Here is a 24,398-nt window from a genome sequence, read left to right as displayed (position 1 = left end):
TACAAACAGGGGGCGCCCTCGGTCTTCGGCCCAGTTCGTTCGCAGGCCCATGCCCTCCCTCCCCGCGCCGGGTTGGGCCACATCCTCGGACTCAAAGGCCGCGTCAGAGTTCCACGTCGACCAATCAGGACTGTCCATGTACTAGCGGGGGCGGGGCTGCCGAGGCAGGAGGAAGATGGCGGCGGGGGCGAGGTGAGGTGTTGGCAGTAGAAAGGGGTTCGGGTGCAGGGGGCGGGGGAACGCGGAGCGATGGCCCGCGCCGGCCGCAGGGCCGGATAAGAACCGGTCGCGCCGCGGGTGTGGGAGGGAGAGAGGAGGGCGCCCGGGCGCCGCGAGAGTATGACGGGGCTGTATGAGCTGGTGTGGCGGGTGCTGCATGCTCTGCTCTGCCTGCACCGCACGCTCACCTCCTGGCTCCGCGTTCGGTTCGGCACCTGGAACTGGATCTGGCGGCGCTGCTGTCGCGCCGCCTCCGCCGCGGTCCTAGCGCCGCTCGGCTTCACGCTCCGCAAGCCCCCGACTGTCGGCAGGAACCGCCGTCACCACCGGCATCCGCGCGGGGGACCGGCCCCGGCCGCCGCCCACCGGCGGCTACGTTGGCGCGCGGACGGCCGTTCCTTGGAGAAGCTGCCTGTGCACATGGGCCTGGTGATCACGGAGGAGGAGCAGGAACCCAGCTTCTCGGACATCGCAAGCCTCGTGGTGTGGTGTATGGCCGTGGGCATCTCTTACATTAGCGTCTACGACCATCAAGGTGAGACCCGGAGTGGGTCGGGGGACCGGGGCTTCTCCGGTCGTGGGGCCCGCACATCCGGCAGGTGTATCGGAGCGCGCCTCTCGGCTTCTGTGCCCCGAGGCCCTTAAGTGCAAATTACGGTGCTAGCACTTTTCGAGGAGGGGAGATAGGCTTAATTGAACACCTCCTAAATCTCTGAATTCGATTCATCGCCTTCTACATACTTAAAAATATTTCTTACTCGTTATCACGTCCTAGTAAAGTGGATGGTGTTTGTATACCCTTGTTTCACAAATGCGGGAGCTGAGGTCGCTAACATTTACAAATTTGTCCAAAGTTTGAAAGGTAGTAAGAGGAGGATTGATATTTTAGCCAGTCTGAACTTTCCTTCTGGTTTACCTTTTTGTTACACCGCAGTGGTTCCTCAGAGAGGCAGGCCCAAAACACTGTTTTTAAGTCACAGCTCAGTGGTTGGGGACAAGTGGCATTTGAAGTAGGCTTATGAAAAGTACCTGAGAGCCTGGATAGGCGGCCAGGAAAGAGGTCACCTTCTGTTTCAGTTGCCTGGGATGTACGATCCTTGATCCTCAGGGGCCAGCACAGTACTTGTCCTCCCATAAGTTTTTGATTGAGGAAATTTTCACTTAAGGGAATTTTTGTAGGTACAGAATTTGAACATTTATTGGGTAGGAACAAAGTTAAAGCCCAGTGCCAGGCATATTCTTTGGATTCTTAACATTTAGTTCCATAGACTCAAGCTTGTTGGGGGTAGACACATTCATAGGAGTGGCAAGGTAAGCAACAGATGTTGAGAGTTAGTAAATGCTGTGAGAAGTTCAGTTCAGTCGCTCAGTCGTGTCCGACTCTTTGTGACTCCATGAACCGCAGCATGTCAGGCCTCCCTGTCCATCACCAACTCCTGGAGTCCACCCAAACCCATGTCCATTGAGTCAGTGATGCCATCCAACCATCTCATCCTGTGTCATCCCCTTCTCCTCCTGCCCTCAATCTTTCCCAGCATCAGGGTCTTTTCCAGTGAGTTAGCTCTTCGCATCAGGTGGCCAAAGTATGGAGTTTCAGCTTCAACATCAGTCCTTCCAGTGAACACCCAGGACTGATCTCCTTTAGGAGGAGAAATTCTGATTGGAGGAACTCCCAAAGTTCCTGCAGAGGAGAGAGTATTTAAGCCAGGCTTTGAGGAATGAGTAGTAGATAAACATTTTGTTTGGGTCTCAGTCAAATGCCGAAAGCAATAGCATTTCCTTTCAAGTAAGAATGATTGTGGAGAAGGAAATGGCAACCCACGCCAGTATTCTTGCCTGGAAAATCCCATGGACTGAGGAGCCTGGGAGGCTGCAGTCCATGGGGTCGCAAAGAGTCGGACATGACTGAGCGACTTCACTTCACTTCACTAAGAATGATTGAGAAATGTTGGTATGAAGGAAAGAAAACTAATATTTTAGTCTCCATTCAATACCTTAAATTAATGGTATGCTCACAGGAACTAGAACTTGACTTTTAGCCTTTAAATCTTTACCACATAGGCAGGTTTACGTGTCACGTTTTGTCAGAAAGCGTAGATTGAGGTCAGACAGCAACTCTTGCAGGGTGTTAGAGTTATCTTTGATTGACCAATCACCTTCCTTGCAGCCAGCAAGGAACATGGTGACTCATAGCCCATCATCATCAAATGATAGTTTACCCTGTAAGGTTAAAGTTAATATACTCAGGTACTGAGATTTTATGGAACTTGCCAAAAGACCAATAGAAATCACAAGACTGTTATAAGGCGACACAGTCTTTGCTTGAGCAATGCAACAGAAATATTGTCTGAGGGAAAAAAGTGAAGCAGAAGGGAAATTAATTAAAGCCGTTGAGCAATGTGGTGAATTGACTTTAAGTGAATCACTTATATTCAAGTAATTCTTATAAAGCAAGTACCATTATGTTCTAGTAGAGAAAGAAAATGAGTGATTAAATAGAACACAGTTTATAGTATTGCCACACTTCCTTGTTCTGGAAATTCCTGTTCTTGAATTGCTGGTGTGATTCAGAAATATCCTATCATATTTGCTAAAGAAACCATTGGTAATGAAAAGGAAGAAGTCAAGCTAACCAAGTCTTGACTGATAATCAAAAAGAGTTTTATGGAGCATTTTCAGTGCATGGACTCAGAGCACTTTTTGTCCTACTGTAAAAGCAATTTTGATGAGTTTTTAATGGGATAGGGATTAATTTCATTGTTTGAAATAAGAGACTTTGAATTTACTCATCCTTGGTATTGACTGATTGATTCATTCATTTAACAGCCGATAAATTGGGAGATACTGTTCTAGGCCTGAGGTTGTCCCAGTGAAAAAGATAAAAATTCTTATGCTCATGAAACTTACATTTTGGTGAAAGTGTGGCAAATAGTATAAATGAGAAAAATTTATTAGATCATAAATGCAGTGAGGAAAAGTAAAGCAGAGGAGGGGGAGAGGAATGTTGAAAGGCAGTGGTGGAGTAGGGGGTACAGTTTTAAAAAGAGTGGCCAAAGAAAGCCTCATGGACTTTTTAAAAAATTTTATTTATTTTTAATTGAAGGATAATTGCTTTTCAGTATTGTGTTGGTTTCTGCCATGTATCAACATGCATTGGGCATAAGTATACGTATGTCCCCTTCCTCTTTAGCCTCATTGACTTTTGAGTAGACATGAAGGAGGTCAGTGAGCAAGCCATGTGATTATGTAAGAAAACGTATCCTCTTTCTGGGGAACTATATAGATACTTAAGCTCTATTCAGTTTTCTCAAACTTTCACTTGAGCCTCTTTCTATGTAAATATTTAACTTATTTTAAAAAGCCTATTGACATACTCTTTAATGTCACATTTATTGAGTACCTGCTATGATATAAAGCATTAGGATACAAAGAAGTTCAAGAGATTGTGTCTCTTAAAGAGTTTATTCTAAAGTCAGGGATAGTTACTAAAGATTATTTTAAGCTTATGTATAAATGCTAGTGGATGACAGAGACTTTAAAGAGAGAAAAAGAGAAAAATCCATGAGGAACAGGGTTACTTCTCAACATACATGCTTGAGAAGTATTCCCAAGAACACGGTACTTCTTACCCCTGTCCATAGTAAGGAAGGGGGTGACATCTGAGACGGACCTTGCAAAAGTAGGTAGAATTTGGATTACCATAATCAGTACAGTGTTCAGTATGTGACGCACACAGAGAGAATGGGGAATTCCTTACCTTGGTTTGACTCTGCAAACACACTGATCTTTTCATTTCCATGTACCTGCACTGCTTCTTGATTATAATCAAGAATTTCTACAATAATTCTTTCACCTGTAAGAAATTTGAGTTGTTTTCTCAGGAATTTCTTGAGCTCAGAATTCTAGAAGGGTAATTTGGCAATTTTGTCTACACTGTTATCATTTAAGCAAGACCATAATTGGGTTGGAACAAAAATTGGAGTTAGGAGCTTTTGGTGCTTTAGCTTTAGGGATGCTATACTTGCCTGGGTCTCCCTAAAAGTATGCCTCGATCCAAGTTACCTGGAGATGTATCATTTATCTTCAGGGATGGAACCTGTTCATGTTGCTCAGCTGTATTGGTGCCATGTTGAGAACCTTGCTGTAGGGCTGTATTTTCAAAACATGGTCTGTGGGCCATCTGTGAATGAGTCATTGGGAGTGTTTATAAAAAGTACAGATTCAGCAGAGTTATTGGTCAGACCAAATTAGGGGAATGGGACCTGAGCAACTCTATTTTTATTAAGCTACTTACATGATACATTTACACATTGAAGTTTGACCCTAACCACAGATGTAAGGACATGCCACTGCTTATTATTACATCAGATTATTCATTCATCTTTTATGTTCCTTTTCATAAATGAGGATGATCTTGGGTGGGTCTTAATATTTAGTTAATATTTTTTCTTTCTGTTTTATTTTTTGGAAGTATAGGTAATTTACAGTATTTTGTTAGTTTCAGGTGCACTGCCAAGTGAATCAGTTATACATGTGCATAGATCCACTCTGCTTTAGATTCTTTCCCATGTAGGTCTTCACAGAGGACTGAGCAGCATTCCCGGTGCCGTACAGTGGGTCCTTATTGGTTATCTGTATTATGTATAGCAGAGTGTACATGTCAATCCCAGTTTCCCAGTTTATCCGTTCCCACCACCCTTCCCCCTGTGAGTTGGTTTTCTACAGCTGTGGCTCTCTTTCAGTTGTGTAAATAAGTTCATTTATAGCATTTTTTTTAGATTCCACATGTAAGTGATATCATGTTTGTCTTTCTCTGACTGACTGACTGACTCAGTATGACACTCTCTAGGTGCATCCATAGTGCAAATAGTGCTCTAAGTAGCACTATTTCATTCCTTTTTATGGCTGAGTAGTATTCCATTGTATATAATACATACCATATCTTCTTTTTAACCATTCCTCTGTTGACGGACATCTAGATTGCTTCCTTGTCTTGGCAATTGTAAATAGTGCTGCAGTTAACTGTTACTTACTATTGCTATAAATTGGAGTGATCCGGAATAAGGCATTTGCTTCTCTGTGAGAATTTAGCAACAAAACAAATCTTTTGTATTACTCTCTTTAGTGTTATTTCCATGATTGTAACTCCATACTAGATATCTTATGAAGTGGTTTTGGGGTTCAGATTTTTCACACTATCCTTAAAAACAATCTGCCTTCCCAGCCTATCTCTCACTCTCTTATATGCCTTTTACTTTGTCCATGATCAGGTACTTGATGTCCCCCCTTCTGGAGTGTCCTCTTTTCCTTTTCTTGCCAATGGCTCTCTACCTGTCAAAAAGCTATCATTGCTCTTTTAAGTCCGTCCCATCACTGCTTAGGTACTCTCTCTCAACTATCCCATTCCTGATCTTGCTGTATCCTTGAATCTCCTTAAATGCTATACATCTCCAAGTTCTCCATTTTGGGAAGTAGCAGTTGTATGTATATGTGCTCAAACTTTTGTACTAGTTTATAAGCTCCGCAGACAGTATCTATCCTCATTGTTGGTTTTCCTACAGATTGTAGGTTGGTGTTCGCATGTAATGAGTAGGTCAGTATGTATTCCTTGAATTGAAAGAAGAGGCTGCATTTTTTAATAGTAAGGATGATGATTGTAATTTGTTTTCCAGGACCAATACCCAGAAGCCTTAAAATAGTGGGAGGGAAATGAACATAGTTTGCCCTAGTTTACTTATTTGGCACACTGACACAGATGCTGTTGGGAAATATAAATTTATCAAGTATTGTGCTCCTTACGCTGAAATACGGAGTTGCCAGAAGTGTTGAAAGTCTAAATATAAATGTGATTAAATTTTGATACACAGACAGTACATACTAGGGTACTTGTCTTCTCTCAAAGGGATTCTATTTCTAATCTTCACCTTCATATAATACGTTGCAAATATAATACAGAATTTCAGATTTTATTAACATCCTGTGATGTCCTCTCCCCTTTTTCTACAAAGGGCTAGCAACCTGTCAAAAGCTATCAATAGATCCTTGTAAATCATTCTCACTATTAGCTGCTAGGTAGCTTCTCTTGACTATCCCAGTTTTGCTTTGTCTTTGAAAAGCTCTATCCTGTTTTTGAAATGACCTTGTTTTCTGAGTAGCTTTCTATTTAACCATAGTATTGGATTTATGTATGAAAACAAACATTTCCTTAATAGTAATAATTATTCTTTGTTGCGCTCTTACTATGTACCAGATGCTATGCAAAGAAGTGCATTAGATCCTTAGCACATTAACCAGTCAAGAAACTGAGATTCAGAAAACCAGGAACCCACATATAGTAAGGGACAGATCTAGAATTTGAACCAGGTTTTATTCCAAAGCTTTTGTACTTAACCCATTATGCTGTACCAACTTCCACTAATAAGAGAGTATAACCATAATCCAGGCACGTTAGTACTATTCCTGATTATGTTGGGTCATCTTAAAGCCTTGGTAAAGTGTTACTTATCTAGAGGTGATAAAGATAATTTGTAAAAGGTATTTAAAGCTAAATAGAGTTTTCTTCATCCACTAATATAAACGTTCATGCTGTGAGTTGTAGGACACACTTGACTTTTTTTTAATCAACTGAACTTAATTTTATGGAGCTCCTGCTCTGGGTTGAACTATATCCTTGTCAGATGAGCAGAGTCTGTGAAGATATTCTCATTTTTAAGATGTACAGCCAGAGGCTTAGAAGACCCACGCGGCTCGTTTATTTTACGTCTCTCTCTCGCTGAAGAGCTGGGACTGACACCCTGCCCTCATCCCATTGTGCTGCGTCACTCTCACACGTGTATCTCCCCTTGCTACAGCATGCTCATTCCAGGATAATTGTTGTTCTAGGAGGTATCCTGGGGCTTTCTCTAGAACCAAAATTATTTATTGGCTTATGAGATTTATTTTGTTATGAGTACTTCAGTCATGTAAAATTTTATTGGTACATTTAAAAAAGAAATTGTCCTATAAGTATATGTTTTCTTCTCTGAAGATTGCCTCTAATAGTGTTATCATTGGATTGTTAGAGAATTAAATGAGGATAACCACCAGATAACTTACTTAGGTATCTCATTTAAAAAGAAAGGTAGACTATTTCAAAGGATGGGTATTTATTTATTTAAAAAAAAAAAAGTATTACTTTAGTTCCTTAGCTGGTGAGATGAGAGGGAGATTATAACAAGAGAGATTGGTTGAGTGTTTATCTCACTTTTCTTTTCTTTCTTTATCATGTCCTTATAAACACTTGCTGTTAGATATTTCTTTAAAAGTCTGTTTCTACTGAAGACAAGCAATAGTCACAGCAGAAGTTTAGATTTCAGATTAAAAAAAGAAATACATGTGTATTTTGAAAATCTCACTTTCTAGAATTGATTATTCAGTTCATATAAATTTTAGAAGAAGCAATATTTAAGATCCGTCTCTTACTATATGTAGTCTAAGGACTTCCCTGGTGGCTCAGACGGTAAAGCTTCTGCCTACAATGCGGGAGACCCAGGTTCGATCCCTGGGTTGGGAAGATCCTCTGGAGAAGGAAATGGCAACCCACTCCAGTACTCTTGCCTGGAAAATCCCATGGACAGAGGACCTTGGTAGGCTACAGTCCATGGGGTCGCAAAGAGTCAGACACAACTGAGTGACTTCACCTTTTTTTCTTACTATATGTGGGTTCCTGGTTTTCTGAATCTCAGTTTCTTGACTGGTTAACGTGCTAAGGATTTACGATAAACTGGTTTGATCTGCTTGCAGGCCAAGGGACTCTCAAGAGTCGTCTCCAGCACCACAGTTTAAAAGCATCAGTTCTTTGGCACTCAGCTTTCCTTATGGTCCAGCTGTCATGTCCATACATGACTAATGGAAAAAATCATAGTTTTGACTAATCGGGCCTTTGTCTGCAAAGTAATGCTTTTTACTATGGCTGTCTAGGTTGGTTATAGCTTTTCATAATCTGTGTAGGGCATACTTAATTCCACTCTCTTTGAAATATTTTCTCTCTTGGCTTCCATGACATCATGTGTGTTTGGATGTCTTCCTGTCTCACTGCCTGTTCCTTCTGGCTCATTGGCTCCACTTCTAAAAGTTGGGATGCCCTAGAATTTTGTGCTGTTATATAGGCCCTTGTCTTTCTGATGTTCACCCATCTCCTAGATCAGGGGTCAGAAAACTTTCTTAAAGGGCCAGCTAGTAAATATTTTGGACTTAGCGAGCCATGTGGTCCCTGTCACAAGCCCTCAGCTCTGCCACTACAGTCAGAAAGTGGCCATAAATGAATGGTGTGACTGTGTTCTAGTAGCAGTAGTTTGCTGACTCTTGACCTAGATAGTTTTCCCAGTCCTTTCACTTTAAATATCATCTGTATGCTCACACTCAGGTTTGACTCTCCAGTCCTTATCTTTTCTATAATTCCAGGCTCCTGTATCTAACTCCTTACCTAACATTTCCGTGTTTATTTTATTAGGCATCTCAAAAGCTTAACATGTCCAAGACAGTACTCTTGAGTCTGCGCCCCCCCACCAGACCCTGCCTTACTTGGGTTTTTTCTCATCTCAGAAAATGGGAAGCCACTACCTTCCCACCAACTGCTCAAGCTAAAAATTTATATGTTCTGCCTCTCATCTGTTCTCAGGCCTCCTTGATCTTCTGGAATATATTTCGAGTTTGCCACCTGGTTGTGGTTCTTCATTGCAGCCACCCAAGTTTGGGTTTTCATTGTTTTTCACCTGGATTATTGCTGTAGTGGCCTCTTAATTTATCTTCAGTTCTGTTCTGGTCCCTGTATAATCCATTCTTTACCCATCAACAAAGTGAACTTTTTTGGTAATGTTATTCAAACTCTAAATAAAACTTGTCACTGGCTTCCCATTGTATTTGAAATGGTTACTGAATTCAGAGGCCTTTTTTGTTAAATAATGCAGTTGTTAAAATAATCCTGAGACTAGCACCAAAGAAGGATACATGTTATACAAGTGAGAGAAGCAGGATACAAAATTGCTTGGTCAGGTATGTCTAGGAAATATTAAAAACCAGAAATAGTCATTTTATGATGATGAGGTTAAGGGACATTCAGTTTGTTAGGATGGATGGTTATGGGACATTTCCTTGTTGCCTACACTTTGAACATCTTATACAGTTTTTAATACTAGAATTTAAAAAGGCTCTTTCTTAAGATATAAGAAGAGATCTACATTTGGCATAGTGTTTATCAAAAATACCAAAAACATTGTTGTCTTTCTGAGGTCTGCTTTCTTAGCATAATATTTTATTCTTTCATGGAAATTATAGACTCTCATGTGTGTGTCTTTAAAAATTTGGGGTCTTTCATATATCTTTTCTATATGTATATATTTCCAGATAGTTTACATGAGGGAAATTGTGCATGAGATACAGTTGTAGAGCAACAAGGATAATGTAAAGGTCTTTAAATCATTACGGCAAAACCCTAACTTTAGATCCCTAAGTCATCTTTAAAGAATTCAAGTATCTGTTACCCTGTAACTTCTTAAAAACCTTTTTTTTTTTCATTTATTTTTATTAGTTGAAGGCTAATTACTTTACAATATTGTAGTGGTTTTTGCCATACATTGACATGAATCAGCCATGGATTTACATGTGTTCCCCATCCTGATCCCCCCTCCCACCTCCCTCCCCATCCCATCCCTCTGTTAAAAACCTTAAAAAGAGCTCTAGTCTTAGTTTTATTTTGTTTTTAAAGATTCTGTTCATTTGTAAAACGGCCAACTTTCGTTTAACTTTTGAGGGAGGGAAATTCAGAATTTAATAGTAAGATGAATTTAGCGCTGTTTATCAGCATTACATAGTTACTGAACTGAATAATTGGAAGTCAGGAGACCTGGATTTTAATCCAAAGGCTTAGACTCTTGACTAAGGGCAGTTGCTTGGCCTTGTTGGGTCTGTTTCCCCATCTGTCAAAGGATGGGATAAAATAAATTCTTGCAGTTCATTTTTATATTAATTCTGTAAAACACAGGTTTTTCATGAATTTGAGTATTTGCTAATGTTTTTTTGCCTTAGATCAGTTACTTCTAAATGTGTGCCACTTCATTTTGCATAAGAGGACTTTTATTATGGTTTCTTATTTTTATTACATCATTTTGGCTTTAGTTTAGATTCTGTGAAGACAAACAAGATTATGATATAAAGAGGATATATTACGATATTGCCAGAGGAACTGCCTATCTCAGTCAGAGGCATTCTTATATATTGTTGCAGATCTTGTTATGTGAAGTGTTAACGTGTAGACTTTGAATCCTGAAGAAAACTGTAGCCCAAGAATATTGCTTATGGGAAGTATCAGCAAGATAAGAACCATAGAGTGTAATCAGATTTCTGGATGGCGGTTAAGCTGTGGGGTATCGGGAATTATTTTGCTGGTGATCTGTCTTTGCATTTAGTACTTTTTTTGCATTTAGTAGTTTTCAGAAACTACTTTTAAATTTCATCCTTCCATCCAAATCAGCCAAGATAAAGGTTCAGTTTAAAATAACTTTCTGGAGGTCTTTTTTATAAAAGGTATTTGCATCTCTGTGTAATAATTTTCCTTTTGAACAGCATTTCTGCCTATGTGCAATAAGGAAGTGTCTCCTTTTATTGTGAGAGGTTCCTGGAAACTTCTTAAAAATTCCATTCAGTGTCATGTCCATTTAGGTTTCATTGTTTTTAGGTGGCACTTTGTGCACTGATAATTCAGTTTATTAAATAAACATTGAACTCCTGCTACGTGGAAGGCACCTTAGGGGAAGAGAGATAATAAGACTCAAGTTCACAAGTAAGACTATAGTTCAGTGGGGGTGGGGGAGAGTTAAGCTATAACTAATAAAAGTAGATATTGGTTTGTTATGGAGTTTGAGCAGATGTTTGTATTTGCAAGGAGTGAGGTAAGTCAGAGGAGGAATTGGGCATATCTGGCTAGAGATTCAGAGCAGCTTCTTGAGGGTAAATGACATTTCAGCTGACCTGAAGAATTAGGAGAATTTTATAGATGTGGGGCTGGGGAGATAACAAAGGTTGAAAGTCAGAGTCACTTCAGGTGTTTTGGGGGCAATATAAAGCAATCAGATTTGCTGGGTAGAGAAGTATAGAGAAATTGGAAGATTCAATTATGTTATAAACATAAATTATTTTTACCTACCAAGTGTGGAAGCATAACATGGAATGTTAATGGGGATCTGCATAGTTTGTTCCTAATACTGTAGATTTTTGTAAGCATTTTGGGAGCCATTGAAGAGGTTAAAGTGGAATGTGCCAGGCTTACAGATGTACCCAAGGAAGATGCGTCTGTAGTGATACACGCTAGAAGGGGCAGAAGACCCATCAGAGGGTAGTTGTAATATTATAAAGAAGACTATTGCTTGAAACAATGGGGACAGTGGACAAAGGGAAATAGGTTCAGGGGGACATTGCTGTAGATGAGTCAAAGGTTTGCATTCTGATAGGGCTGGTGGTGGTAATACCAGAGAGCAGAGACCATGTCTGGGTGACTGCAGCTACTGACGATGTTATTAGGAAGAAAACAGCAACAAGAAGGACTGTGTTTTATTTTGGTTGGTGTTGGTGGTGATTTTTTTAAATTATATGAGCAGCTTTATAGCAGTTGTGATTTTAAATCACCCATTGTCCCATCAACCTTATATATTTACTGTTCTCCTTTAGGCTTTGTCCCTAAGTACGTATACGTTTTACACTTTAGTACTGTTTCTTTTTTTTAACTTGATGCAATGTAAGTGTTTGAGAGCTTTTTTGAAAGATAAGCTACCAAGTTTTAGATTTGTTTCTTTTCAGATGCTTACAGAACTTCCAAGTGGGATTAGATGTTTGAATAAACTCAAAATGTTGGGATCCAAATGCTGATTCTTTTTTTTTACTTAAAATTTTATATTTTGTTCATCATGGATGTTTCGCGTTATTGTTAAATTTTTTAAGGTATTACATTGTTACTAATTTTAGCTACTGGGGTTTCTGCAGCGCACAGCCTCCTGCCCCCAGTTTTGCCTCATTCATCTCCCCCTGGCCCTGTTGCTGGGGTTTTAAAGTCCCGCAAAGAGCCAGAGACGGAGGAGCACGTGGACAGAAAGAGGGCTGAGGCAGAAACGCTGAGGGGTCGTCTCCATTTAGAGATGGAAAGAGGAAAAAGATTCAGTGGAGAGTGAGAAGAGGCCATTCAAGGAGTAGATTGGGAGTGGATCCAGGAGAAGATAATTCAAGCAATCTGGGATGAGGATAGGATTTTGAGAAGAAAGCTGTCTGACCTATCATGGTCTTTCCGCAGACCTTTATTTGTTCAGTGTCTGTTCTGTGCTTGGGCTTCCCTTGTGGCTCAGCTGGTGGGAAAAAAAAAAAAAGTCTTCCTGCAATGCTGGAGAGCTGGGTTGGATCCCTGGGTTGGGAAGATCCCCTGGAGAAGGGAAAGGCTACCCACTCCAGTGTTCTGGCCTGGAGAATTCCATGGACAGTATAGTCCATGGAATCGCAAAGAGTCGGCCGTGACTGAGTGACTTTCACTTTTCTGTGCTTGACACTGTGCTAGCCTCTTGTAGGCGCAACAGTAAGAGCCCTGCCCACGGAGCGTGTATGACCTCCCCGTGTCATGAACACCCTCCCCTACATCTTTAAATGCTTTTACTGTGACCCCACCTAAATAGACTGTCATCAGCTGTCTAAAACTAGTCTTTTCCTTCAAACCAGTTCTTTGTAGAATTTCCCTACTTTTTAAGAATATTATCAATTTCTGTTTCCCAAGGATTAAAGCCGTGGAATTTTCTGTGTTTACCTCTGTTCAAGTCATGTTCTTTTTTCTCTCAGCTCTTCTTTTACAATGAATTCTTTTTCACCGCTTTATCAAATTATGTGTGGACTACTGCAGTAGTCTGCTGCCAGTCCTTATCTATACTGTTGCCAGGTTGGTTTTCCTAAAGATGAATATTTCTACACGTTTATACATTGCCCAGAAAAGGTTGGTTACCCATTGGGTAGGCAGAATTAAGTAAAAATTAGGCCCATTCCTTTGCTCCTTTTCTCAAATCATTTGACTTAATTTCTCAAATCAAAAGTAGTATTTGTCTGTCATTTGAGCATTCAGTGCTTTTTTTCTTCACGATCTATCTTCTCTGTTTTCTTTTCTCTTAACTTTATGAGGTCAGCTCAACTTAAGTCTTGCTTGTTTTGCAAAGCCTTTTCTTAACCAAAGAGACTGCTTTTATCTTTGAACTACTGATAAACACACACTCAACCAAGTTGGCATTATACAGCATATTCAGCAGATTCTGTGTTACTGTATATATATATTTATTTATTATGTTCTCTCTCCCAGTTAATCTTTGAGCTGTTTTGTTAAAGACAGAGCTGACTGAGAGTACAGAGAAGGAGCCCTTGATAAAGGTCTAAGAGGCAATGGCCACTAGAAAGCTGGCCTCTCTGAAAATAGCCAAATTGTTTTTTATTAGAGCTCACTATATTAGTTAAATTTATTAATAGTTCCTTCGTCTTTCTCTGTGATATGATAGTAACTGTAGTTTTTACTTTCATGTGCATGGTTGGAGGATCAGAAAGACTTTGATGCAGTATATTTTCATACTTTACTTGAATTTACTAAATTTTGATTTCTCTACTTTTGTCTGTTCTCTTTGTTATTGAGTCGCTAAGTTGTGTCTGATTCTTTTGTGACCCCATGGACTGTAGCCTGCCAGGCTCTCAGCGCCTTCTGTTTTTCTCCTTTTTACATAATTCATATTATTCTTACTGTTAAAAAAAACTAATCAAATTGAGGTAACAGTATTGCATGCACAGAGTGAATCTGTAAGGAAAGTAGTCTGGGAGAGAGGAAGATAGAAACTTTGGACTGCTGCTGCAGTTTCTAAATGCTCTGACAAGTCCCTTAAGGGTCTCTCTGAGACCTGGGTCTTAGTTTCTTAACCTGTAAATGAAGATGTCAAGTGAATGGTCTCTTAAAATTTCTTTATAGGTCCGAATTTCTCTCATGTTCATATTGACACAGAATTGTTACTCCTGTCCTTTTTTTGACTTTAGTCCGAGGCCAGACTCTTAAAATAACAGAGTTTTGTTGTCATGTTTTCCTTTTAGATTCTGGTTTAGGATTAGTCATCATTGCTTCATTTGGAATTTTTTCAGTTCTAGATCCAGTGTTGTTTTCATAACAAGCATCCATTAATTATTGATGAGGATAAATTAACCTAGTTGACATTTACTTTTTTTTTTTTTTTTTTTTTAAGGTATTTTCAAAAGAAATAATTCCAGATTGATGGATGAAATTTTAAAACAACAGCAAGAACTTCTGGGCTTAGATTGTTCCAAATACTCACCAGAGTTTGCAAATAGTAATGACAAAGATGATCAAGGTAAGCATGAGTGTAAAATTTAATATTTAACATATGTGGATAATGTTTTTTGTGTTTCAAGGCAGATTCTGTTACTCCTTTATCTATTCATTTTGCCCTAGTGTTTATTATCACTACCTTTAATCATCAGAGTTAGATTTTTCTTTCTTCATCTGGTTAAAAGATAATTTTCAGAAAAAGAAAATAATGACTCTCATACATATTAAAATATAAACACATGTTAAAGATTTTATTTAACTCAAACAACCCGGAATCAGTAGATTTTTATAGCCTGTTCAAAGAGAATCCAAAGAGTGAACACACTTATAGATCAAAAATATTAAAATAAATATGTGATTAGAGACAAAACTTATTTTTCTATAGGATTAGAATGAACATAATTGAACCTCTACCAGACAAAGAATTGTATGTCTGTAAACAAGAATTAGGCAGAGCTATAGTTATCTAGAATCCTATGAATTGTAAAACAGCTCCATAGAATAAGAATTTGGTAAGGTAGATCTGTGTGCTATAGACAGTTCATTTCCACTGAAGCAATTTTTTTTCTTCCTGCAGCCTTCATTTTTGTCTTATATCTGTGTTATTACTAACTATACTGTAATTGTAGATGGCATTTTGGGTGAGCAGAAATTGTAAGTTACCCTATAACTAAGAAGCAGACATTACTTTGTCAACAAAGGTCCATCTCGTCAAAGCTATGGTTTTTCCAGTAGTCATGTATGGATGTGAGAGTTGTACTATAAAGAAAGCTGAGTGCTGAAAAATTGATGCTTTTGAACTGTGGTGTTGGAGAAGACTCTTGAGAGTCCCTTGGACTGCAAGGAGATCCAACCAGTCCATCCTAAAGGCCATCAGTCCTGGGTGTTCATTGGAAGGACTGATGTTGAAGCTGAGGCTCCAATACTTTGGTCACCTCATGCGAAGAGCAGACTCATTTGAAAAAACCCTGATGCTGGGAAAGATTGAGGGCAGGACGTGGAGGGGACGACAGAGGATAAGATGGTTAGATGGCATCACCAACTCAGTGGACATAAGTTTGGTGAACTCCAGGAGTTGGTGATAGACAGGAAGGCCTGGCGTGCTGCGGTTCATGGGGTCGCGAAGAGTCGGACGCAGCTGAGCGACTGAACTGAACTATAACTAAAATTTCTGTTTTCTAGAGGATTTATTCATAGATACAAGGTCATTCTGAGCACTTTGATAAGAAGACTGTATGTAAATACATACACAAATGTTATGTACAGGTTCTTTCAGAACAGAGTAGCTAGGTATGCTTCGATGTTAAAATTGAAGGGCGTAAAAGATTCTTGTTTACTATAAGAACTGTACTTTTTCTTGAAACTAATTTTGAAATATATTTGGAAGAGGGTGTTTTTTTAAAATATCTTATTTTTTCTTCCAGTTTTAAATTGCCAGTCGGCAGTGAAGGTGCTGTCCCCAGAAGATGGAAAAGCAGATATTGTAAGAGCTGCTCAAGACTTCTGCCAGTTAGTAGCCCAGCAGCAAAAGAAATCCACAGATTTGGATGTAGATATGTTAGACAGTTTACTTAGTAAGTCGTATATGTCTGTTTTTAGTTTTGTCTCACAAGGATGCTGTATGAAGGAGAATATCTATGTCTCATTCTTGCCATAAAGCCTGATTTTGTTGTTTTTATTGTACCTATTTCTAAAGTTTAGAAACCCACATATGAAGATAGTTTTGAGATAATAAAATTTGTAGTCAACTCATTTGCTTTCAGAATTATTGGTAAAGGAGAGGATCTAAAAGGATTTGAGGGGTAGTCCTTAAAAATAGAACTTCTACTTCTGCCTCCTTTTCAAATTTATTTTGCCTTATTTTATTTTATCTTTCAGTTTTATTGAAATAAAATGACATACAACATTCCTCTTTCTTCTTAGTTTGAACTCTCTATTAAGTTTGAACTCAACAGCTATTTAGGAAACAGGCCCGGGAATATAATACTACTATCATCTGTGACTCCTTTTTTAGTATTCCTTCTATTCTGTTATACCAACTATACCACTGATTTTGTCATGTTATACCACACATAACATTATATTTTATCTATTTTTCTTCAATTGCTTATAAAAGCCTTTAGTTTGTTTATTCTTTCCTGAGTTCCCTAGGAACTTTTTGCCTTAACATTATGGTCCTTCTGCTTACCAGCCTTATTTATCCTTGATCCTTTTGAAGAAAGGCAATAATTTTAATAAATTCATGCCCATTGTTAGCTTTTATAGCCATATAATTTCAGATGTATTTTTCATTCATTCAGATAAATTCTCCATTTACCTTGTGACCAGAAAGTTAGTGGCTGAACTGAGGTTTTAGAAACTCTTAGAACCTGGGTCCCTTGGATTATAGCATCTTTTCTGCTACATCATTGATTCTTTATATTAAGATTTATTTTAAACTTTATTTTTTAGTAGTTGAAATATTTTTATCCCCTTTTTCTCAAGCCAGATCTCATATGGAAGCCACCTTGCAGAGCAAAGAATGGCCAGATCTTGGTTGAGGCAGGTGTACCGTCTCCTCTTCCCCTCCTGGGAAGCTTGGGCTCTAGGGAATGCTGAGACCGTTTGTACGGTATAGCTAGGAGTTGGCCTTGCTCTGTAAAATTGGCACATGGGAAGGGAAGGAGAACAGACAACTTATAAAGTCACTTTTCTTCCCTGAAGTTACTTGGTTCTGTGGCCAGAATAAGTATTTGAGTCCTTAAAGCAGTGTGGGTCTCAGGATGCCAAGAGAACACATAAGTTGAGTCTTGAAAGATAGATGGGATTTGGGGACTACCTGTAGAGTGGGTGGGAGTTGGGATACCCCTCCTTGTCAGGTGATCAGTCCAGTTAAACAGCCTTTAGAGCAAATTTCCACATTTGGAAATAACAGATATAAAAGTATATGTTTTGCCAAGAAATTGGGGTATGAAACATGTGAATAAAGATTCTGAAGAGAACAGATACATGAAAACATAAGAAACCAATTTGATGAACAGATTTTGCCATAGGTCATTTTTTGGTAAGCAATGTATGTTAATTTCATGTGTCTTTTTTTTCTTTCCAAGGTTCGAATGGTTTCCCTGACCCTGATTTAGTATTGAAGTTTGGTCCTGTGGACAGCACACTAGGCTTTCTTCCCTGGCACATCAGGTTGACTGAGATTATGTAAGTAGTTAAAAGTGTACTGACTTTGATTTGGTCCAGCAAGTGTTTCTTGAACCCAGCACCACTGAATGTCGTGTGAATTCCCAAAGAATTACTGTAATGCTGGATCCTTTCCCTCAGGTGTTTGACGGTATCAATGGTAAAATTAAAACCTATATAAATGACTCAGACACAAGAGTTTTTGTGGTTGTGCAGATATTTGGTATTAAAACTAATCATCAAAATAAATAAATAAATAAAATAAAACTAGTCATCATAGGAGATCAGGAGTGATCTCTGTGGGCCAGAGTTGTTGATTCTATAGAAAAGATGTAAGTTGATCCAAGGTGTGTAAAGGGGGTAGAATTTTTGTAATTAGAGAAAAGGTAGAAAGTGTAGGGAGTGAGCTGCAGGGAACAAAAAAAAAAAAAACCAAGGGGCAAGTTATGAGCATCACGTTAGAAGGAAGTAGGTAACTGGCCACACCAGTGCAGAGACTTAGTGTTAGATTCTAGTAGTATATGGTGAAATCAAATAGGTTGGGACTTTTGACATTGAGAATGCTTTAAGTATAAGCATAAGGAGTGTGTGTAGTTGTTAGAAAGGCAGTAGGAAATCAGTGGGAATGGTGATTTTGGAAGATTTGTTTCACAGCTATGTTTTAGAATAGATTGGGTCTGGGTAAGAATGAGCTAAAATGACAACTGAAGAGGCCATACCTGTAATTTATGAGAGAGTACATGGATGAGAATGAAACTGCTTATTCTATTTAGAACAGAGTTTGGCAAACTTTTTGAATAAAGGGCCAGAGGCTAAATATTTTAGATCTTGGAAGCTTTGTCTCTTTCAGAACTGCTGTTCTCTGTTGCAACTAAACACAGGCCAGTATAGCTAAACAAGCGTGGACGATTATGTCAACAAATGTGTGTGACTATGATCTCATAAAGCCTTGTTTGCAGAAATAGGTGGCAGTCTCCTGGACTGTAATTGCAGGCCCCTGATTTAAAATAAAGGAGAAGGGCAGCTCGGTGAGGAATACCAGAAAATTAAGGAATAAGCCAGTGGGACTTCCCTGGTGGTCCAGTGGCTAAGCCTCCAAGCTCAGTGCAGGGGGCCCAGGTTCATTTCGTGGTCAGGAAACTAGATTCCCAGGTGCCACAACTAAGGATTCTGCATGCCACAACGAAGATCTCACATGCAGATCTCACATGCCGCAACTAAGATGCCAGCACAGCCAAAATAAATAAAAATAAATATTAAAAAAGAACCAAATGTCCATCAGTAGAATAGTTAAACTATGGTGCACACATACAGTGAGATATATGTAACGCTTAAACTAAATAAACCGGATGTAGAAGCTGCATGTATCTACTGAATAAACCTTCAAAAATATGACTGAGTGAAAGAAACAAGTTTGCAAAATAATATGCACTGTTTGATACATTTAAAAGCTATACTTACTTCATGAAAGTGGATGCCATTGGGTAGAAAAGGAGGAGAGAAGATGAGATGCTTCACCTCCTTCTTACCTCCATCTGGGGCAGATCCTGCTCTGGCTGCTGTCCCATGCTGCTTTTGTGGAATATTTATAGAAGGGAAAACTGGATAAAAATGAAAATGAACAAATTTTAAAAATATGCATCAACAGGTGAATCTCACAAACATAATATTGATTGAAAAAAAGCCCAGATATAAATAAAAGAATACACACTGTGGAATACTGTTGATAGAATTTGCTGCATGAGATAAAGCACATGTGGAAATCAAAAAAGAAAAAGGAGAAACTTAGGAGGCTAAAAATATATTTTAATTCTGGGTCCTAGGAGGAATATACTATGAATTCTCTTATTCATGAGAACTGATTACCAAGTATACTTGCAGGCCTAGCACTTTACTAATTGCGGTAAAAACTAGGGTAGAAATGAAATGACTCCTGAGTTTTTAAGCCTAAGTGACTGGATAAATTACAGTGTTATTGAGACAAATGGGAAAGTCAAGGAACCATTCATTTTGAAGGGAACAGGTTGAATTCAAGAATAAGAAGATTTTGAGGCCATGGTCTGTTTAGACTTAAGAGGGCAGTTAAAGATGTAAGATTGATGTTTGGATGAAAAGTCACTGGTAAGGGTGGATCTTTGGGACTTATCAGTACCTAGGAAGTGTAGACTGTAAACCAACAAGGACCTACTGTATAGCCCAAGAAACTCTACCCAGTATTCTGTAATAATGTATATGAGAAAAGAATCTAAAAGAGAATGTGTATATGTATAACTGAATCACTTGGCTGTATATCTGAAACTTAACACTACATTGTAAGTCAGCTATACTCCATTAAGATTACAATTATTTTTAATAAGTCCCTTTAAAATGTCAAAAAAAAATGTATAGAGGGGTTATTTTTTATTTGAACTCCTTCACAGTGAGTTTAATAATCATTTAGTAGAAATAGTTTGATGTGTTCTATGCTTGTAATTTACTTTCTTCTGTTCTTAAACTTTTTGGTCATTACCCTGGTTCCCCTCCTCCAAATTATAGCATATCATCTAATTGCTTTTTTCTCCTTTGATTTTTTTTTTCCAGCTCTTTGCCTTCCCACCTAAACATCAGTTATGAGGACTTTTTCTCTGCCCTTCGTCAGTATGCAGCCTGTGAACAGCGTCTGGGGAAATAGTGATTTCGCTGGTCGTGTGATTTGATTTCAGGCTTCTGGAGAAAAGGACTCAAGTGACTCTGATGTTTACAAAGCACCTATGAAACCCTGTACACACCTAGTTCATAATCCTCATAATTTATCAACAAACACAAAAAAGTGTCTTACTTGAGAGTAAGAGTACGTGTGAGCGAGTGTGTGTGCGTGCACGTGTGTGTGTGTGTATGTGTGTGTGGGAATAAACTTATAAATGAGGAAGTAGCGGAGAAGGAAACATGGTGAACTTGCACCTTTGAGCAGATTGCAGCAATGTTTTAGGAGCTGAAATTTCAGATTTAAAGGCTTCAGCCCTAACTACTTCCCTGTTTTTGTGGGGAGAGAAAGGGGCGATTAAAGCTATTTTGTTGTTTAGGGGGGGTGGGGGAGTAATTTTTGTTCAGTCTTTCCAAGTGACCAAACTTTAAGTTTTAAGAATAATATATTGACACATGAAATGGAAGCATTCTGAGTTTGAGGGATGGAGTTCCGTGTTGTTCTCATGCTAAAAGTTTGCTCACCTTTGGAGAAGAGGGAATACCTGTTTTCAGACATCCGTCCATTTTCATCTCTTCATTATTATCAATGTGACTTGAAAATGTTGCTCTGTTGTCTGTGTTCTGGGTTGTGAAGACCATTTGAAAAAAAACTCTTACATTGGAATACAGAATTTAAAAAATTTTAAATATTTTATGAGACAGTAAAAAAAAAAAGGTAAAAAGTCATAATCTGAAAAGTAACGGTGGAAAGTTTCCCAAATAAGGCGAGAAAGTTTTGATTTCCTTTTCCATTTGGTGGGCAGTTTGCGAGATAGTACCCAGAGTTGGTTTAAAAAATATTTCCATTAACTATGTTTATTTAAAATAAGCATTTGAGGGAAGTTACCAAGGCAGCTCTTTTCCTCAGAAGTAACCTGTTCCTCTTTGGAATAGCACATGTAGGGCCATGTTAGTACCCAGGATTTTTACTGAGTAAATCCTGATGGTGACTTTGCATTGAAAGATCTTTAAGTGAGATTGAGGCCTGTGTAGGTAATAAAATATTACCACAGTCTACAAGAGTAATTTAATTTTGCATGTTCTCTTTCATGCAGAGAACAGCACTGGTTTTGTTATTTTTTAAATGAATAGGTGATTTTTTTGATAAGTGTTTAGTAGTTCTCCCCTCTGTGCTGATACCTGGGCAGAAACCATTCTTTATATATTTGATGGACTGTTTTCAGAAGAATCTTATCAACAGCAAGTGCACAACAGTTATCCAAAATGATATGTTTAGAACGGAGTAGGTTTAAATACTAGGTCTCAGTCTGAAAAATAGCAGAGAACACTGGATTTGGAAAGCAAGGTCTCGAATTGCTTGTCAAATTCTGAGTCTATGAAGAATAAATGTTTTGACTTTGGATTCCAAAACTCCATTTATGATTTTAAAAATACACTTGAAATAAAATGATTATAAACTAAATTTTGGTTCAGTGACATTACTTTGCACATTATAGTTCTTTGTACATTGTGAGACTTTTTTTTTTTCAAGTCTTAATTTATTGCTAAAAGCTTTGTGTGATGCGACATCATATCCCTAAACTTTACCAGAGAATTTTTTTATTTCTGTCCCCCTGTACTGTCATCCATGTTCTATTGAGGCTTTTTGGCCTTAGTTGAAGACTGAATATATGCCTTTTATATATGTGTCTTTGTAAACATTCTGGAATATATATGCTTTTAGTGAATTAAATTTAATGGGCCCAATTGAAGTGAAGGGATTTCATATTTGTTGAAATGAAGTTAGTCAAATAAATTACCCACTGGGATATAGCCAAAGCCCTACAGGTTTAACAGTTGAGTTGTTATATTTTTATTTTGTCCTTATATTTCATAGCAGTGTAGTGTTACCTATCAGAGGAAATCTATAATCTGACGTGAGTCTGTTATTGTCCTAGATAGGAAGAAACCCTTAAAACAAGCTGCTAAGGATTCTGATTTCAGATCAGGCATTCCAGTTTCTTTCCCTGAGGTTAACTGCCAGTACAGTCTCCACAATTTGAATGACATCAATCATTCTATAATCCCTGCCAAAATCACCTACTGGTTATGCATTATCAGGGCTCTCTTTGCACTCCCAAGAAGAACTGAAAACTTTAAAGTGTTGTTTGTCTTAATGTGTTTTGAAGAATATCATCTTTATATTGTTTCTTCTAGACACTCTCCACAATGGAAAAATTACCAAATTAAGCCTACTTTACGGATGGCAGCTTGGAGCCTAGAAAGAGGTTGAGGGTTTGAATTCCATTCCCAATTCTGATTGTATTTTGTTTCTTAACACTGATTATTGTTAGAAAGTTTGAAAGCTGGTTCTGATGTGAATAGCAAATTCTGATATATTGTGACTAAGGCTGAATAGTGCCTGTCTTAAGAGAGGAATGTGTTATAATGTTGAACAGTGCCAAATACACTGTGCACATCTACAAGTTAATCTTTGAATGTATGTTACTGGATTAGCCCCCTCCTCTTCCTGTGTGGTGGTACCATGCATAGAGTCAAATCCTTGTGATGTTTTGTATGGCATAGACTTTGGCAACATGTAAATAATGTGTAAAGTTTTTATGATTAAGGAATCAAATTTATTGAATTTTATTATTGAAGGTTGAAACGACGTGTATGAACAAAAACAATAAAAGAATATACTCTTTTCATGGACTATAGTATTATGTGAATGCTACATTTATTCTAAACGTGTAGGGACTGCAGAAATGTAATGAGAAACTCATATGACAGGATAGCAATACTATTTTTTTAGATGGTGTGTTCTTGATTGAAGTATGTTCTCATTTTTACCAGATTAAACATTTGGAATCTTAAAATGTTAATTTGCTTTTTGCTAGGTAAAAGTAAGGTGAAATTGAGCTTTGCTATTGCTAAAATTGTCAAAATTCCAGAATAAATAAAATCTGAATAGTTTTTTTTTTTTTTACTGAATATGGAATGCCAAATTGAAAATGTATATGTGTACTCTTTTAGAAAGGAATTTGACAGTTCTCGTCAAACCAGAAAATAGAAGGGTAAGAGCTATAGTTTTTCTTATGTTGCATAGAGTATTCACTTTCTAACTTGAGAATCTAATTGTAAGGTAGTTGGCTTTTTATGCATAATTTTCATCTGAAATCAAGTTCCTCAAAAGTCACCTTTTAACTTTAGTAAATAGGAAGTGGGGTTAACAAAAGCTAGTGTAGGGGAAGTTCAAAAAAGTTTGAAATAAAACCCAGGAAATAAGGATGCTGTCAACAGTTGTCCAGGAATCCTAGTTGATAGGCCATATACTTGATAAAATTGGTGGAAAAGGGAAGTGCAAAAAGAATTTGCTTGCAACTTTAAAAAAATGCATTCACTGTTAAAAAAAAAAAAATAGAGAATTCAGAGAAGCAAATGTAAAGGAAAAAACTTCTAATACCATCATTCATTGATTACATTTTTGGTGACAATCCTAGAATTTTTTGGTATTTATATTTAAATGGATCTTACTGTAACAGGTTTAATAAATTCCTTTTAAACTACAAACCCCAAATTGAGTGTTGCATTCTGTTTTGTGTTTGGCTCTTGTGTCTGGACATAAACAGTTACATCACATGAAAATAAAATGTTTGAAAAAATTATAGTCCACATTGAGTTGTCCTTAATGAGTACTTAGCCTTGGTCCAAAATCTTCAAGAAATTTTATACTCGTTTTTTTCCCCTCTATCTTCTAGAGATTCAAGAACTATAAATTAAGCATCTGGATTTAGCATCCAGATGATGCAAAAAAAGGTAAAAACTATATGTACTCCCAGGTCAAACTATTGGGCTTATCTGCTATTGACCATTTGTATACTTTTCTTCATTAGCACTAATAATTTAACTTGCCCTTATAAGGACAGGGAAAAAAATATGTCTCAGGGAAGGAAAACCTGAC

The 24,398-nt window shown here is 38.1% G+C and overlaps 1 protein-coding gene and 1 non-coding gene across 2 annotated transcripts; both read left to right on the top strand.

Annotated features, from left to right (window-relative positions):
- Nucleotides 1–161: 161 nt before the first annotated feature.
- Nucleotides 162–24,007, top strand: NUS1 (NUS1 dehydrodolichyl diphosphate synthase subunit). Its single transcript, XM_043439393.1, has 5 exons — nucleotides 162–754; nucleotides 14,499–14,624; nucleotides 16,027–16,176; nucleotides 17,692–17,791; nucleotides 20,351–24,007. The coding sequence occupies exons 1-5, from the start codon at nucleotides 340–342 to the stop codon at nucleotides 20,439–20,441; spliced, it is 882 nt and encodes a 293-aa protein (XP_043295328.1). The 5' UTR covers nucleotides 162–339; the 3' UTR covers nucleotides 20,442–24,007.
- On the top strand, nucleotides 7,700–7,771 carry TRNAC-ACA. The gene has a single exon. It is a non-coding gene; the product is annotated as a tRNA-Cys (tRNA).
- Nucleotides 24,008–24,398: the final 391 nt, after the last annotated feature.

The sequence above is a fragment of the Cervus canadensis genome, chromosome 20 (assembly GCF_019320065.1).
Source record: "Cervus canadensis isolate Bull #8, Minnesota chromosome 20, ASM1932006v1, whole genome shotgun sequence".
Lineage (NCBI taxonomy): Eukaryota > Metazoa > Chordata > Mammalia > Artiodactyla > Cervidae > Cervus > Cervus canadensis.
This window is presented reverse-complemented; position numbering and strand designations above follow the sequence as displayed.

Coding starts and splice junctions, on each gene's coding strand:
- NUS1 (XM_043439393.1), top strand. CDS start 340: ATGACGGGGCTGTATGAGCTGGTGTGGCGGGTGCTGCATGCTCTGCTC. Junction 755..14,498: donor TAGCGTCTACGACCATCAAG/GTGAGACCCGGA, acceptor TTTTTTTTTAAG/GTATTTTCAAAAGAAATAAT. Junction 14,625..16,026: donor TAATGACAAAGATGATCAAG/GTAAGCATGAGT, acceptor TTTTTCTTCCAG/TTTTAAATTGCCAGTCGGCA.